This window comes from Alligator mississippiensis, chromosome 11 (assembly GCF_030867095.1).
Source record: "Alligator mississippiensis isolate rAllMis1 chromosome 11, rAllMis1, whole genome shotgun sequence".
NCBI lineage: Eukaryota > Metazoa > Chordata > Crocodylia > Alligatoridae > Alligator > Alligator mississippiensis.
In genome coordinates, this window is record NC_081834.1 from 54,190,410 (window position 1) to 54,204,647 (window position 14,238).

Below are 14,238 nucleotides of genomic sequence, written 5' to 3' on the forward strand. Positions count from 1 at the left end.
GGATGAGTGAGGTAATATCTCCAATTTCCTTCAAAAGCGTGACACTGGGTCAAGGTTTGGAAGAATGAAGGAAAGACACATGGGGCAGCATGAGATTATTTATTTGTGTATAGCAGCATCCTCTACTTCATATATGAAATACTGACTCCTGTGGATAAGTAAGAAACTCCTCCTAAAGGCAGAATGTGCCACACCTGCCTGCCAGGTGTGTCACTCTGAAGTTGAGGGTGGCCTCTGCTGCACACTGGACAAGAAGGACATTGGCCACATCCACTAGGGCAATTCTACATTCCCATTTGCATCTCCAGCCCTGCCTCCTCTCTTTTACCTTGAAATGGCACAGAGCTCAGTTCCCTCTGGGTTGACTTCGGTTCATTTCTGAACTGGGCACAAAAACAGTTGAAGGGATACTGACTGCTTGGGCTCTCTACAGGTTGTAGGGCCTGGGCTGGTTTTACAAGTTCAAGGCCAGGCCTGAGAACTGGGGGACGAGCTCAGGGACCAAGGGGAGTTTGTGGCAGCAGGGACCACCTGCCAGGCAAAGTCCTGATGTGGGAGAGGCCTGGAGGTCAGAAGTCACTTTCCAAAGCTGTCTCTCTGGTGTCCCAACCTGATGGCATTGTTGGCAGTTTCCTGATCCATCTGGGATGCAGCATCCCCAGGGCTCCATAAATGCCCCTAGATATCACCTAACCCATTGCAGAAGCACAAAGCCAAAGCTAAATCTTCAGTAAACACACAGCTCCACCTATTTTCCTCTCCACCAACCATGGGCCGGTAGATTTGGGGTGGGCGGGGGAAATAACATGGGTGTTGTGGGAAGGAGACTCCCACCATTAGAGACAGGAGGCTTCAACGCTGAGCTGCTCTCTTTCTAGGAGAGAGAGAAACTAGGACTGAGGTGCACCATAGCCTGCAGCTTCTTGGATGGATGACCTATGGACAACTTTTTCACTGTCTTTGCTTGGCACTTTCCATCTTGTTGCATTTCTTTGTCTCCTTATCCACAATCTGCTTTTTTCCTTCCCTCTCCCTACCTTCTGTGTCTTCCTATCTCTTCATTTGTCTCTCTTCCTACATATATTATCAACTTAGTCAAGAGACTTCTGTATCTTTCTATCGTACACTTTTCTGACTTCTTTCCATTCAGCCACCTCCTTTACTTCTTTCCCTCTTCCTTCCACTCCTTTTCCTCCCCTCTATCCACCATTCCCAATCTCTGCTCTCTTCTTATTCATATCACATCTCTTTTTTCCTCTCTTTCTGTAAACTCTCTTCTCTTCCCCCTTCTCTCTCTAAAACATCCATCCCTTTCTTTCTGCCTCTGGAGGTAGCATACGTCCACTGGCTCATCACCTATATCTTTATTTGCACCTTTCTGTCCCTACTTTCTGGCACTTTCCAACCATCTCTGTCTCTCACACTTTGTCCTGTCCAGGCTGGCATTTCCAATGCTCCCATCATCAAAGTCAGAGGGATCTTTGGAGGCTGTTCCAGCTCAGACAGATTTAGAACATCCCGGCGCGGCTGCAATGCACAGATCTAGTCTCAGGTCCCATATTCATAACCAAACCTTAGTACTGGGTCTGGAGACCTTCACGGTGGTCTGAACCTACCTCTGCCTGTCTGCCAGTGCTCACAGATACTGTATCCCCCTCTATTCCAACAAACCAGGTCCCTAGTAATATATGCAGAGCAATGGGATCTTCCACAGCCCAGACCGTTGTGCCATTATAAAGGGTACAGAACAGCAAGTGTCCCCCTGCCTTTGAGGCCCCTGAGCCTTTTCAGCCATGGGGCTGACTCTTCGCAGGGCCCTACAAAGATGAAAGGATCCAAGAACAGAGAAGCAGAGATTATGGGTGCAGGCTCTGCCCGCAGACTATGAGCTATTGGAAGCTGCCTGCGCAGGAGAGATTGGGCTGATTGGAACCTGAGGAAAATGAAGGTGAGCCTGGATAACTGAGGAAAGCATTCAAAACGGTGTGCAGGATACAGAGATGGGGGGTGGGAAGAGGGGAAATAACAGAATGAATGGAGCAAGAAGCTGCCTGACTTGGGTTAATATTGTGAGAATGAGGCTGAGATGGACTGACAGCCTGATGAAGGGTGTGTTGTGGAAAAAGGGCAGTTAGATCAGAGATGTCTCCTGAAAAGGCTATTACTGACTGTGCTGGTGCTGGCCAGGACCACATGGATGGGACCAATTCTGTGATCCCGATCCCTGCACTCAGAGCCCGCAGCTCTGATAGGGTGGCCTTGCAGAGCCTTAACACTAGTGCAGGTGGGGGAATGAATCCTAGTTGGAGGACTTGAAACTGGCATGTTATCCAGTTTTTCTTCCCTATTGTTCCTTCACATTTTCCTCTCTTCCCCACAGTCTGTGGGACAGATACTTTGTGAGGTTAAGATGAATTGAGATTAGAAATGTACTTTGAAGCTGAAGCTAAGATCAGGGGTTCAATTTTCCAGCCCTGTACAAACATGCATTACGAAACAGTCTCTGCTCCAGGTCAGATCATAACTGCACTATGCCAGCTGCTGCACAGGAAAGCATGGAGAGAGTTATAGGTGCCTCACATCTCTCCCTAACTTGATAGAAAGAGGAAAGTTGCATAAAGGAGAAAGAGAAAATCACTATTCTCAGGATCTACCTGGGTAACAGAGTTAGATTTAGGGAAAGGAAGGGATTGTCTTTTGCCACAGTGAGTCTGCAGCAGATCTGGGAACAGAGTTCAGGTCTTAGTTTCTGCAACATCAAGACATTAAATAAGAAAAATCACCCAAACTGCAATAGGAATGAACACTTTTGGTTTAGAAGAGCACTATCGTGTCTGGGGTTGTTCCCTGTCATTACTCTAATACCACTTCCCCTTCACCCCTATGTGCTATGCCTTCGCTAGAAGATTTACCAGTGATCCAGGAAATTCATTGAGTAACTACTATCAAAGGTTTGGATTGTAATGCAGCATTTGGACAACACTCAGTTTATCTTTTTAGCAACCTATTTTGTCGCTTAGCCTTTTCTCCTTCTTCCCTCCTTCTCTTATCTTCTTTGGATAGCAGAGATAGATTTAGCAGTGCTATCAGACAGAATGGGGAAAAGGGGAATGAGAAGGAAGGTGAGGTGGGTGGGAAAGTAAAAATCTTGAACGAGGCAATTGTCTGGGCTAGGATGGGATGCTTTAGTTAAGGATGATCCTACCGTGAGCAGGGGATTGACTAGATATCACCTCATGAGGTCCGCTCCAGCCTCACTTTTCTATGATTCTGTCTCAACCCATCCTAAATCCATGTTTAATAGTGAAGTGGTCTCTGAAAAATTTAACACCGTCCATTCCCCAGGTACCATGTCTACTAAGTGATGGCGTAGTTATAGCACAATTATACACCTGCATAGTTTAATATATAATCATATTATATATAATTATAGTTATATATAACTATAAACATCTATCTTTGTAATATATAATTATACACCTGCAATACTTCTTGTTTTTGATTCCACTAATGCTGTTTGGGATCCCATTCTGCCACTTCTACTCAAAACTCAGGATTTCATGCATTCCCCAGTTTTACTGGGCCACAGAATCTCATCTCTGCCACGTCACCTGGGGCATGCCTGTGCCAAATCAAAATCCCTATAATAGATCCCACTTATCACTCAGTTTGTTCTCAGTCTGCGATTCTAGCTTAACCCAAATTCACTTGTCTTACATTTGAGAAATCCCATAGCCCTCAGCTCTGCAATCTTCATGAATTTGCATTGACTAAGGGGTTTTTTTTGCATTTTTGAATATGCTCAAACATTAAGGCTTAACCTGACTTGGAACCTTAAACAATGTGGTAGTGTGACATATGGCTGATGCTTTTATTTCATTTTTATACCAGTGAAAGCCATATTGTAGACCCCCAGAATGTGCTTCGGCTCTTGTAGAATTTCATGTTGTTCATCAAGTAGGCATGCTCTATATTGGAAGAGGTACATTTTGAGAGTAAAGTAAGGTCTATATTAGGAGTGTGCACTGATATTGATCTACCACCAAGTCTTTCCTACACAAGGCCTATCCTTTACAAAGAAATAGATTTAATTCTCATACAACTTCCTTAATACCTGCTCCCAATTTCCAGTCATCCCTCCAGTACTACCACTGCTCACAGCCCAGCCTTCCAGCTTTTCCCAGATCCACTTATTCACTGTGTAGCTAATCTCTGGGCGATGAATTGATTTGTAGTTGCCACATCCCAAACACCCACTGCCAGTCACACTCACACACCTGTTATCACCAAACTCCTGTCTGCAGGGTATTCCTCATCTTACTCTCTCTGTTCTTATAGGTGACCTATGGCAAAGCAGCATGGGATGAGGGAAACCAGAGTGCTGTAGATGAATTCATCCTGCTGGGGGTGTCAGATCAACCGCAGTTGGAGCTGCTGCTGTTTTTACTCATCTTAATCTGCTACATTGTGGCGCTGCTTGGGAATGTCACCATCATTGTCGTCTCCCGGCTGGACCCCCGTCTCCACACACCCATGTACTTCTTTCTCAGCAACCTCTCCTTCCTGGACCTTTGCTACACCACTAGCCTGAGTCCCCTGCTGCTGGTAACTTTGCTTAGCACCCGCAAGTCCATCTCCTGGGCTGGCTGCATGGTCCAGCTCTTCATTGCTCTTGCCCTGGGATCCACTGAGTGCATGCTGTTGGCGGTCATGGCTTATGACCGCTATGCAGCCGTCTGCCACCCCCTGCGCTACATGACCATCATGAGCCGCCCCCTCTGCCTCCTCATGGCTGCATGCTCCTGGCTCAGTGGCATGGTTAATTCTCTGGCACAGACCGTGATGACTATGCAGCTGCCTCTGTGTGGACAGAACCATATCGACCATTTTTTCTGTGAGCAGCCAGCCCTATTCAAGCTGGCCTGCGTTGACACATCCTTCATTGAGACTGAGGTCTTCTCAGTAAGTGTGTTTGTCTTGGTGGTGCCAGTGAGCCTCATCCTGGTCTCCTACAGCTACATCAGTGCTGCTGTACTAAGGATCCGCTCGGCTGAGGGCAGGCGCAAGGCCTTCAGCACCTGCACCTCCCACCTAGCCGTGGTTTTCCTTTTTTATGGGACAGGCATCTATGTCTACCTGCAGCCCCAGTCCAGGAGCGAGGTAAAGATTATCTCCCTCTTCTACACATTGGTCACCCCCATGCTGAACCCTCTGATCTACACGCTGAGGAACAAGGAAGTACACAGGGCCCTGCAGAAGGTTTTGGGACGAAACCCAACCACCAAGGCTTGGGGCTAGTCACTGGCCATTTGACCTTTTGTTCTTACACTGCTTCTAATGAATTTTGCCTGTGTCCTACCTACACCCCACTAAATTGCCTTTCCACTTTTCCTTAATATATCCACTGGTTGATCTTATTTTGCCCTTCATCTTCTTTCCTAGTTTGTCCCCAAATGTTTTGAAGCAGCTGAGACAAAATAGGATTTGTCCCTCTCTGGCCTCCTCCAGATGTGAACTTTGCACTGTGATTGGCGTGTGACCAATTTTAAGAAGGATTCGAAAACCTGTGCTAATTCTCAGGAATGTTAGTCTGTTAACCGGGATCCAGCCCCCCCAGGTCTTGCAGATGCCTGGCACATCCTCGCTCATCCCCATCCCCACTCCATGCCAGTCCCTTCCCTCCTGTCTCTCCTTCAGTTGCAGCTTCTGGTGGGGGCTGGATCAGGGCATGCCGTAGCGTCATGGTCTTCAGGGATCCCAGGCAGGCACATCAGGCACTCTCCCTCTAGTCTCCCTCTAGGTCTTACTCACTTTCACCGCTTTTCCCTCCCAAGTCAGACCCGAAGTGGTGGGGAGGGGTGGGGGGGGGGGCATAGGGCTGGATGTGAGTCTCTGTCCCCGCCGGCCTTCCTTCCCCTGTCATTCTTGATGGGCAATTTACTAGTATATATAAAAGGGTACAGTAGGAGATAACAAGCTAGGTAAGAAATCAATTTGGGGAGAGAGTGTGATAAATTGGAGGACACAAGTGGGAACAGAAAAAAGGATGGAGAGGAGTACACAGACGGGGAGGGGGAGAGAAACAGATGGTAAGAGGCAAATTGGGAGATAGAAATATGCAGAGAGCTAAAGATCGTGAGTTGGAAAGGTTTGCAGATGGGGAACTGATGCAAGAGTGAGTGGCCTGTCTGTCTGCAAGGCTGTGTGCCCTGCCGCAGCCTAGACCTGCTCTCTTGGGTGCACAGACATGGTCCCTGTCCTAGCTCAGCTCTGAAGCCCCATGTCTTTGGCTGTGCTTGGCTCCCACCAACAGCTCATGATCCCATTCCTCAGCTCTAAAGGCCATGGCCATTAGGGAAGGGGGATGGGAAGGGGAAGGGGAAGGGGAGGGGGGAAGGAGGGGGTGGAGCAGAGTGTGAATGGAAGTTGTAGCTGTGCATGGCATTGGGCACTTGGCTGGGAGCAGGCATGGAGCCCGGGGGAGCTGCATCCCAAACACAGCATGAGACTCCTGCAACAGTGGGACCCCCCGAGGGAGTGCTGGGGAAGTGACCTCTCACTCACAGGCCTTTCCCACATCCGGTCACAGCGCTGTGTGGAGCATATGGGTCCTGCCCCACCACAGGCTCCCCCTGGTTCCAGGTCTCACTTCCCAGCCCTTAAGCCTGCCTTGGCACTTGTAAAAGCAACCCAGGCCCCGCAGCTCATGGAGAGCTGTCCAGCCCTGTCCTTTTAAACAGGAGAGAAAGGGCGAGGGGAGAGGGTGGCAAAAAAGTGGGAGTGACCAGAGGCCCCATGTATTGAGGGCCCCAAATACAGGCACCAGCAAAGTGGTAACTGACCACTCACCACCATTGGCATGGTGGCATCTGGTGCTGTGCTATGTGTTGCTGCCACTATGGATGCCAAGCAGCTGTGCTGTGTCTCTTGTCTTGGCTATGAAATGAGCTGGGAAAGTTGTTAGCTTGCTTCCCTGTTCTGAATGCAGGGCTGAAAATAATGTGCAGTGGAGCTGTGTGAAAGTGAGAACAAGGAGCTGAGTGTGGGAGGAAGGGGGGACCCAGAGGGTGTGGCAGAAAGTCTGGACTCCGGGAATCTCCCTTGTTTGAGAGGAGAGTGGAGTCTAATGATTAGAGCAGTGCAGAGCTGCAACTCTGGACACCTTGACTCTTTTCATCGCTCAGTTATTCCCTCTGATCAATATGTACAATAATAATGGGGTTAAATGGTTCATGTGTTGGTCATAGGACACTCACCTGTCTCCCATCATAGCTCACTTTACCAGACAACCTGGAAGCCAGGAAAAGCACCCAGAATTGTGCAAACCAGGCAGTTACTTTCAGCCAGACAAAGGATCTGCATAAAGGTTGTCTACTGGTCCACAGATAACACTTTTTGTTTAGTTCTTCTCATGCCCAGGGCTGGTTTGGCCTCATCTTAACAGCAGTGATATGCAATTCTGGGACCTGCCTTTCTAAAAGGACATGGAGAAGTTAGAGAGGGTCCAGAGGTGGGTGAAAAGAGACAATAAAAGATAATTGGGTGAAAAGAGCACAGGGGATCAGCAGCATGCAGTGTGGCCTAGTGTGTGCTCTTTGGTGTCCTTGTTGTACTGCTGCTCCCCTGTTCAGCACCTCACTTCTGCAGCCCTCCCATCTTCTCTCTCTCTTTTCCTACAGCAGAAGCCTACCAACAAATCCAGTCCCCTACCACTGTCCACCCATGGTTGTAAATCAGGTGCTCGTCCACAAAGAGTGGACGTAATGGTGGCAACAGGCAGCTTGGAAACTGAGGAGGAGACTAGCAGCCCATGACAGCCTGCTGCATTAAATGGTTGCTGATCCATGGTTCAGCAAAATATGTTGTGCACTTCTTGGCCAATCAACTGACAGCAAAGCTTCTTGGATTTTGGGCTTCTGGACAATGATCTGGTGTCCAGAGGTAGTGAGTAATAAAGTAGGTGGCCAACTCTATACTCCTGTATGAAATGGGGTACTGGTCTATTTGCCCTGTGAACATGCACAGGAAGGGGTGTGCGATGCTGGACTAGTTGGCTGGTGATGTGTTGCAGACATTTTGGATGCCTCAAACCTATCTGGTGCCTGAGCTGCCACAAATGAAATAGACTAATCTGCTCTATCTGGCTTGTGACACTTTGGCTAAGGTGGGAGGTCAGGACACTAACCTGACTAGGATGATGCTCTGCTGGTCTGGGCCAGCTTCTTCTTTCTCCCTGTTTCAGCCCTGTCAGGAAAGCCCTGGGATGTGTGTAAGGTAATCAGGAGTCATAGTAGAGATGATAACTTTTATTAGACGAACAAGATTTTAGCAAAAAAAATTTTTTAATTGGAAGTTTTTGGGCAAAACACCCTTGATCAGGCATTAGAGAAAAGATTGTAAAAGTTCTCCTGGATAGAAATGAAAGTTCATATTTAATAGATTTCATAGAGGAGTCAATAGCTGGAAGACTTTTTAAGAAAAATCAAAAGATTTGGAATGTAAATCATGAGATGCTATTTTTGAAATGTGTATATGTATTTTTGGGGGGAGGATTATATGTGACGGTGCGGGGGTATGTGTGGAGTTTGGAGCCTGAGTAGGGGGAAAGCGGTCCCCACACACCGTGGCAGGAAGCAGGGTACTGTAGGTTAGGAGTGAGGGGCAGCAGCAGCAGGGCAGGGGGAATGTGGTTTGGGAGTGAGGGGCAGACACACAGACATGTGCACATACAGACAGGCAGCCACCCACAGCTCAGTTGCATGACTCACACCAGTTGTCAGGCTAGGGAATGCTAAGGCAAGAGACTGAATCAAAGTGGGTATGGGTGAGATTTGAACAATGATTTAGGGTTCCTCACAGTGTCCAGCCCATTGGAGCCCCTGACCACAAATGCCATCATACTTTTCCTGGGATGACTGGTGGGGGCCCTCCCCACTACTCTCATGAACTTTCCAGGTGATTCCAGTGATTTTATACATTAGAATGACTCAGGATGGGCAGCAGGGGTGAATTGTTTTCTAAAAAGCCTGGGTCACACACACACGCAGTTTCACACAGCCTTCAAAGCAGACAGGCTGTCTAACACAACAAGGCCAATGGATATACACATAGTCTGAGAAACTGGGGGCATGTACCATACTTTTTTGGATTTTGTAGATATATAGAATTGTTTGATTGTTTGTATTGTTTCTTTTCTGTTATCATTGTGTATCAATAAATTTGCCTATTATTCATAGATTCATAAATGCTAGGGTCAGAAGGGATCTCAACAGATCATTGAGTCCGACCCCCTGCCTAGGCAGGAAAGAGTGCTGGGGTCAGGTGATCCCAGCCAGATGCCTATCCAGCCTTCTTTTAAAGACCCTCAAGGTAGGGGAGAGCACCACCTCCCTTGAAAGCCCATTCCAAATTTTGGCCACTTTTACTGTGAAGAAGTTTTTCATGATATCTAGCCTAAATCTGCTCTCTGTCAGTTTGTGACCACTGTTCCTTGTTCCATTATCAAATGGAAAGGTCGTGGTTGGTCTGAGGGTGGGTCCCCCTGCACCTCTGGAACAAGCCACTTGGGCCCTAAATCTAGTGCCAACATTTGAACCTCATGAGATTCCTTTTGGCTTAATCCTCCAATTTGTCTAAGTCACTCTGAATCCTAGCCCGTATCTACTACTCCCCCCAGCTTGGTGTCATCTGCAAACTTGCTGAGGGTGCACTCTATGCCATCTTCCAGGTCATTGATGAAGACATTGAACAAAACTGACTTCAGGACCAGACCCAGGTGCACTCCACTTGATTCCAGCTGCCAACTAGACATTGAGCCATTGATTACAACTCTCTGAGCCCAGTGCTCCAGCCAGTTTTCTATCTACCTGACTAGCATTCATTCTGCTTTCTGAAGTCCAGGGTCCTTACTTTACTGCTCTCCATCCTTTCTTTCCTAAGGATCCTGATCTCAATCATCTTGTGGTCACTGCTGCTCAAGTTGCCATCCATTACTATACTCCCCATCAATTCTTCCCTGTTTGTGAGCAGCAGGTCAAGAAGAGCATGGCCCCTAGTTGGCCACTCCCGCACTTGCACCAGGAAGTTGCCCCCAATATTCTCCAAAAACTTCCTGGATTGCCTGCACACTGCTGTATTGGCCTCCCAGCAGATGTCAGGATGATTGAAGTCTCCCATGAAAACCATAGTCTGTGATCCAGAAACTCCCACTAGCTGTTTGTAGAAAGCCTCATCCACCACTTCCTCCTGGTCTGGTGGTCTATAGCAGGCCCCCACCATCACATCACACTTGTTGCTGTCCCCTCTGACCCTAACCCAGAGACTCTCAGCAGGCCTATCTCCAGCTTCATACTGGGTATATGTCATTGTGCTGGGCCAAAGGCAGTGGCAGTCAGAAGAAGCCACCACCACTGGGGCTGCCAGGAAATGGAGTATGGTCACAGAGCCCCCCCAGCCCTGCTGCACTCCCAGGAATGGTGGGACACATCACAGGCTGGATGCTGCCTGGCTTAGGTGGGAACCACCATGGGCTGGACAAAGTCCCTCCATGAGCCATATTTTGCCCACCCCGGTCTAGATCCCAACAAGTTTCAATAACACATCATTGCCCAGCTATTCCAGAGCCCTGAATCCCACTGCACCACATTCTGCACCACAGCCAGTTAGCCCACCACTCAAGAGCCTTATGCCCTGATGGCTAGACAGTAGCCACCCTCTTCAAAGTGTGTCTCTTTACAGCTCAGTGTGTTGCATGCCTTTCTAGCCTAGTATCCCAGCTCTACTCATCCTTTGTGTAGGCCTATGGTTATCATTCAGGTTGTTACAGAAGCTCACACTGGTGGGCAAGTCCCATCAGCTCCATTGTGCAGACAGGGAAGAGGAGGCCCAGACAGAGGAAATGACTTACTCAAGGAAGGGGTGAAGCAGAGTCAGGGGCAGCACCTGTGATTTTCACCTGCCAGTCCAATGTTTTGAGCTCCAGACTAAACTTCTTGCAGAAGGAAAAGCTTACTGAAGCCCAGTGGAAATGATCTCAGCTTAATTCCAATTTAGGCACACTTTCCTGGGCTCCCTTCTCTCTGTTGGAGGGGAGTTTACAGGTGTCACATACATATGGGCAGTCTTCATGGCTCCCAGACTGGCTGGAAAGGGAGCTGAGTTGGTAGAGAAGTGCATGCACAATGACCCATACGCAAATCAGTTAACCATACATTACTGTACATAATCTCCTGAGCAGAAGGACTGGTCAAGCAATGAACAGTACCCAAGAGTCCTGATTCCCTGATGCTCCCTGCTTTAATCATTAGACCCCATGTAAAGGGGACCCAGGAGTTTGGGCTCTCAGCCCTATCTGCTGTATCACACCCTTTTCCCAGAATTGATTCCACATTTTCACTTCTAGGCAGTCCTGCTGAACAATGATCTCAGTTGTTAGCTCTGAATAGGAAAGCAGTTAGACAACTTTCCCAGTTCATCCTATCACCAGTTAATGGGATACAGACTGCTTGGGCCTTCTATAGGTTGTAGGAACTGGACTAGTTTTACAGACTCAAGATCAGGCCTGAGAACTGTGAGATGAGTTCAGGGGCAAAGGGGAACCTGCAGTATAGTAGGGGCCACATGCCTGACAGAGTATAAGGACCTGATACGGGTGAAACCTGGGGGTCAGAAGTCACTTTCTAAAGCTGCTTCTGTGGTGTCCCAACCTGATGTCATTATTGGAGAAGTTTCCTGGTCCATCTGGGATGCAGCATCCCCAGGGCTCCATAAATTCCCCATGCCAATGCCTAACTCCTTGCACAAAGTCAAAGCTAAATCTTCAGTGAACACTCTGCTCTGCCTCTTCTCCCCTCCTCCATCCAGAGGCCTTTAGAGTCAGGGATTGGGGATACTGGCTCTGTAAGCAGGAGACACCCACCATTTGAAACATGAGGTTTCAAAACTGAGCGACTCTCTGTCCAGGACAGAGAAAGGAGGGCCAAAGTGGACCAGGAACTGCAACTCATTGGGTGGATGGGCTGTACATTCCTCTGACCACTGTTCGATCTCTCCAACTGTCTGCACTTTGGCTCCTCATCAAGCATTTGTTTCCTTTCTTTTCTCTCTGTACCCTTCTGTATCTTTGTATCTATTTCTCCCCCTTCCCATATATAACTTCAACTCATACTTAATTGGTAAATTTACATATCCCTCTGTCCTCCTCTTTTCCAATGTTCTTATTCTCTCTGTTCAGTGACTTGCTTCATTTTCCCCCTCCCTTCAACTCCTTTTCTACCCATCTATCCACCATTCTCACTCTCTACTCTGTTCTCTCTCATATATGACCTTGTTTCCTCCCTTTCTGTAAGCTGTCTTTTCTCTGTCTTTCTCTCTATAAAACATCAATGTGTTCATCTCTTTCTCTACCTGGCATGCATCCACTTTTTCACCCTCTGTATCTTTATGTGCACCATTCAATCCCTACTCTCTAGACCCCGCCATTCAGCCCTCTCTCTCATACACTTTGTACTGCCCAGGATGGCATTTCCAAGCTCCCATGATTAAATTTAGTGGGATTTTAGGAGACTTGTTTCAGCTGAGACAGGTTTAGAACATCCCTGCCTGGGTGCAGTGCACAGACAGGAAGGTCTGGTCCCAGGTCCCCCATTCATAACCAAGCCTTGATGCTAGGACTGGGGCCCTTCATGACAGTCTGAATCCAGCTCTGCCAGACTGACCAGTTCTCTATGCCAATAAACCAGGTACCCAGAAATACATACAAAGCGATCTGGTTTTGCACAGCCCCAACACTGCTGCCGCTTAGCTGGGGGACAAGACAGTGAGCGTCACGCTGCCTTTCATGCCTCTGACTCCTCCTAGGATTCAACAAGGATGAAAGGTTCCAGAGACAGAGAAGCAGAGATTGCAGCCAAGAACAGAGAAGCAGACTCTGCCCTCAAATGGTGAGCTATCAAAAGCTGCCCAGGCAGGAGAGAGTGGGTTGACTGCAACCAGAGAAAAATGGAGGTGAGTCTGGGCAACAGGGGTAAATGTTTTTAAAAATGTACAGCACATAGGTAGGGAATAGTAGAATGAATGGAGGGAGAGAATAACTGACTGGCTGAGGCTAATATTGTGAGAATGAGGCTGAGAGATGGACTGGTCCCTTCCAGCCCTTAATTTCTATGATTCTATGATAGCTTGACTGAGGGGTGTGGTAGACGATGGGCAGTTAGATCAGAGATGTCTTCCCAAAAGGCCATTACTGTCTGTTCTGGTACTGGCCAGGGTCACATGGATGGAACTGATGCTGTGGTCCCAATCCTGCACTCAGAGCCCACAGCACTGATGGCGTGGCTGTGCAGAACCATAATGCTAGTGCAAGTGGGTTAATGAATCCTAGCTGGAGGATATGGGACTGAGAGTCTTTCTCCTCTACCCTTCCTTCAATTTTCTTCTCTCCCCCAGTTTGGTTGTGAGACAGATCCTTGGTGGCTTTAAGCTGAATCAAGATCATGATGGTACTTAGGGGCTCAAGCTAAGATCAGGGGTTTAATTGTCCAGCCCCGCACAGACATGCAGTGTGAAACAGTCCCCCCCTGAGATCATGACACCACTGTGCCAAGGGTGTTAGAGTATGGGCAGCGCTATAGGTACCTTCCATCTCTGTCTAACCTAATAGAAAGAGGAAAGTTGCATAAAGGAGAAAGAAAAAGATTATTAATCTCAGTTTGTACCTGGGTACAGATTCTGAGACATGAAATGACTGACCTAAGACTCCACAGTGAATCTACAGTAGCTTTGGGAACAGAGTTCACATCTCTTGAATCGTATGCCGGCATTATCCACAAAACGGCCCTTCTGGACCACAGTTACCTCAGCCTTTGTATCTTTTATGTGCCTCCATATCAGTTCTCACAGTGTCAAGATGTCAAATGGGAAAAACCAGTCAGGCAGCACTAACAAAAAACATTTTCTAGGTTGGAAAAACAGTATCACATCCTAGGTTGTTCCCTGTCACCACTTCAGAACCGCTTCCTCCTGCACCCCCATTCTTGCTACTTGCCCTGCCTTCTCCAAAAGATTTACTAGGAATTCAGGGAGTGAATTACCTAGCTGCTATCAAAGATATTTATTTTAATGCAGTATATGGACAATAGTCAATTCATTTTTCTACCTACCTGATTTGTCACTTAGATCTTTCTCCTCCTTTCCTTCCTATGTATGTATGTAATTTTGTGGTTAGATGTATAAACCCCC

At 47.8% G+C, this 14,238-nt stretch overlaps 1 protein-coding gene across 1 annotated transcript; it reads left to right on the forward strand.

Moving 5' to 3' along the window:
• Positions 1-806: 806 nt before the first annotated feature.
• On the forward strand, positions 807-5,298 carry LOC132243688 (putative olfactory receptor 2B8). Its single transcript, XM_059714080.1, has 2 exons — positions 807-815; positions 4,369-5,298. The coding sequence occupies exons 1-2, from the start codon at positions 807-809 to the stop codon at positions 5,296-5,298; spliced, it is 939 nt and encodes a 312-aa protein (XP_059570063.1).
• The last annotated feature ends 8,940 nt before the right edge of the window (positions 5,299-14,238 follow it).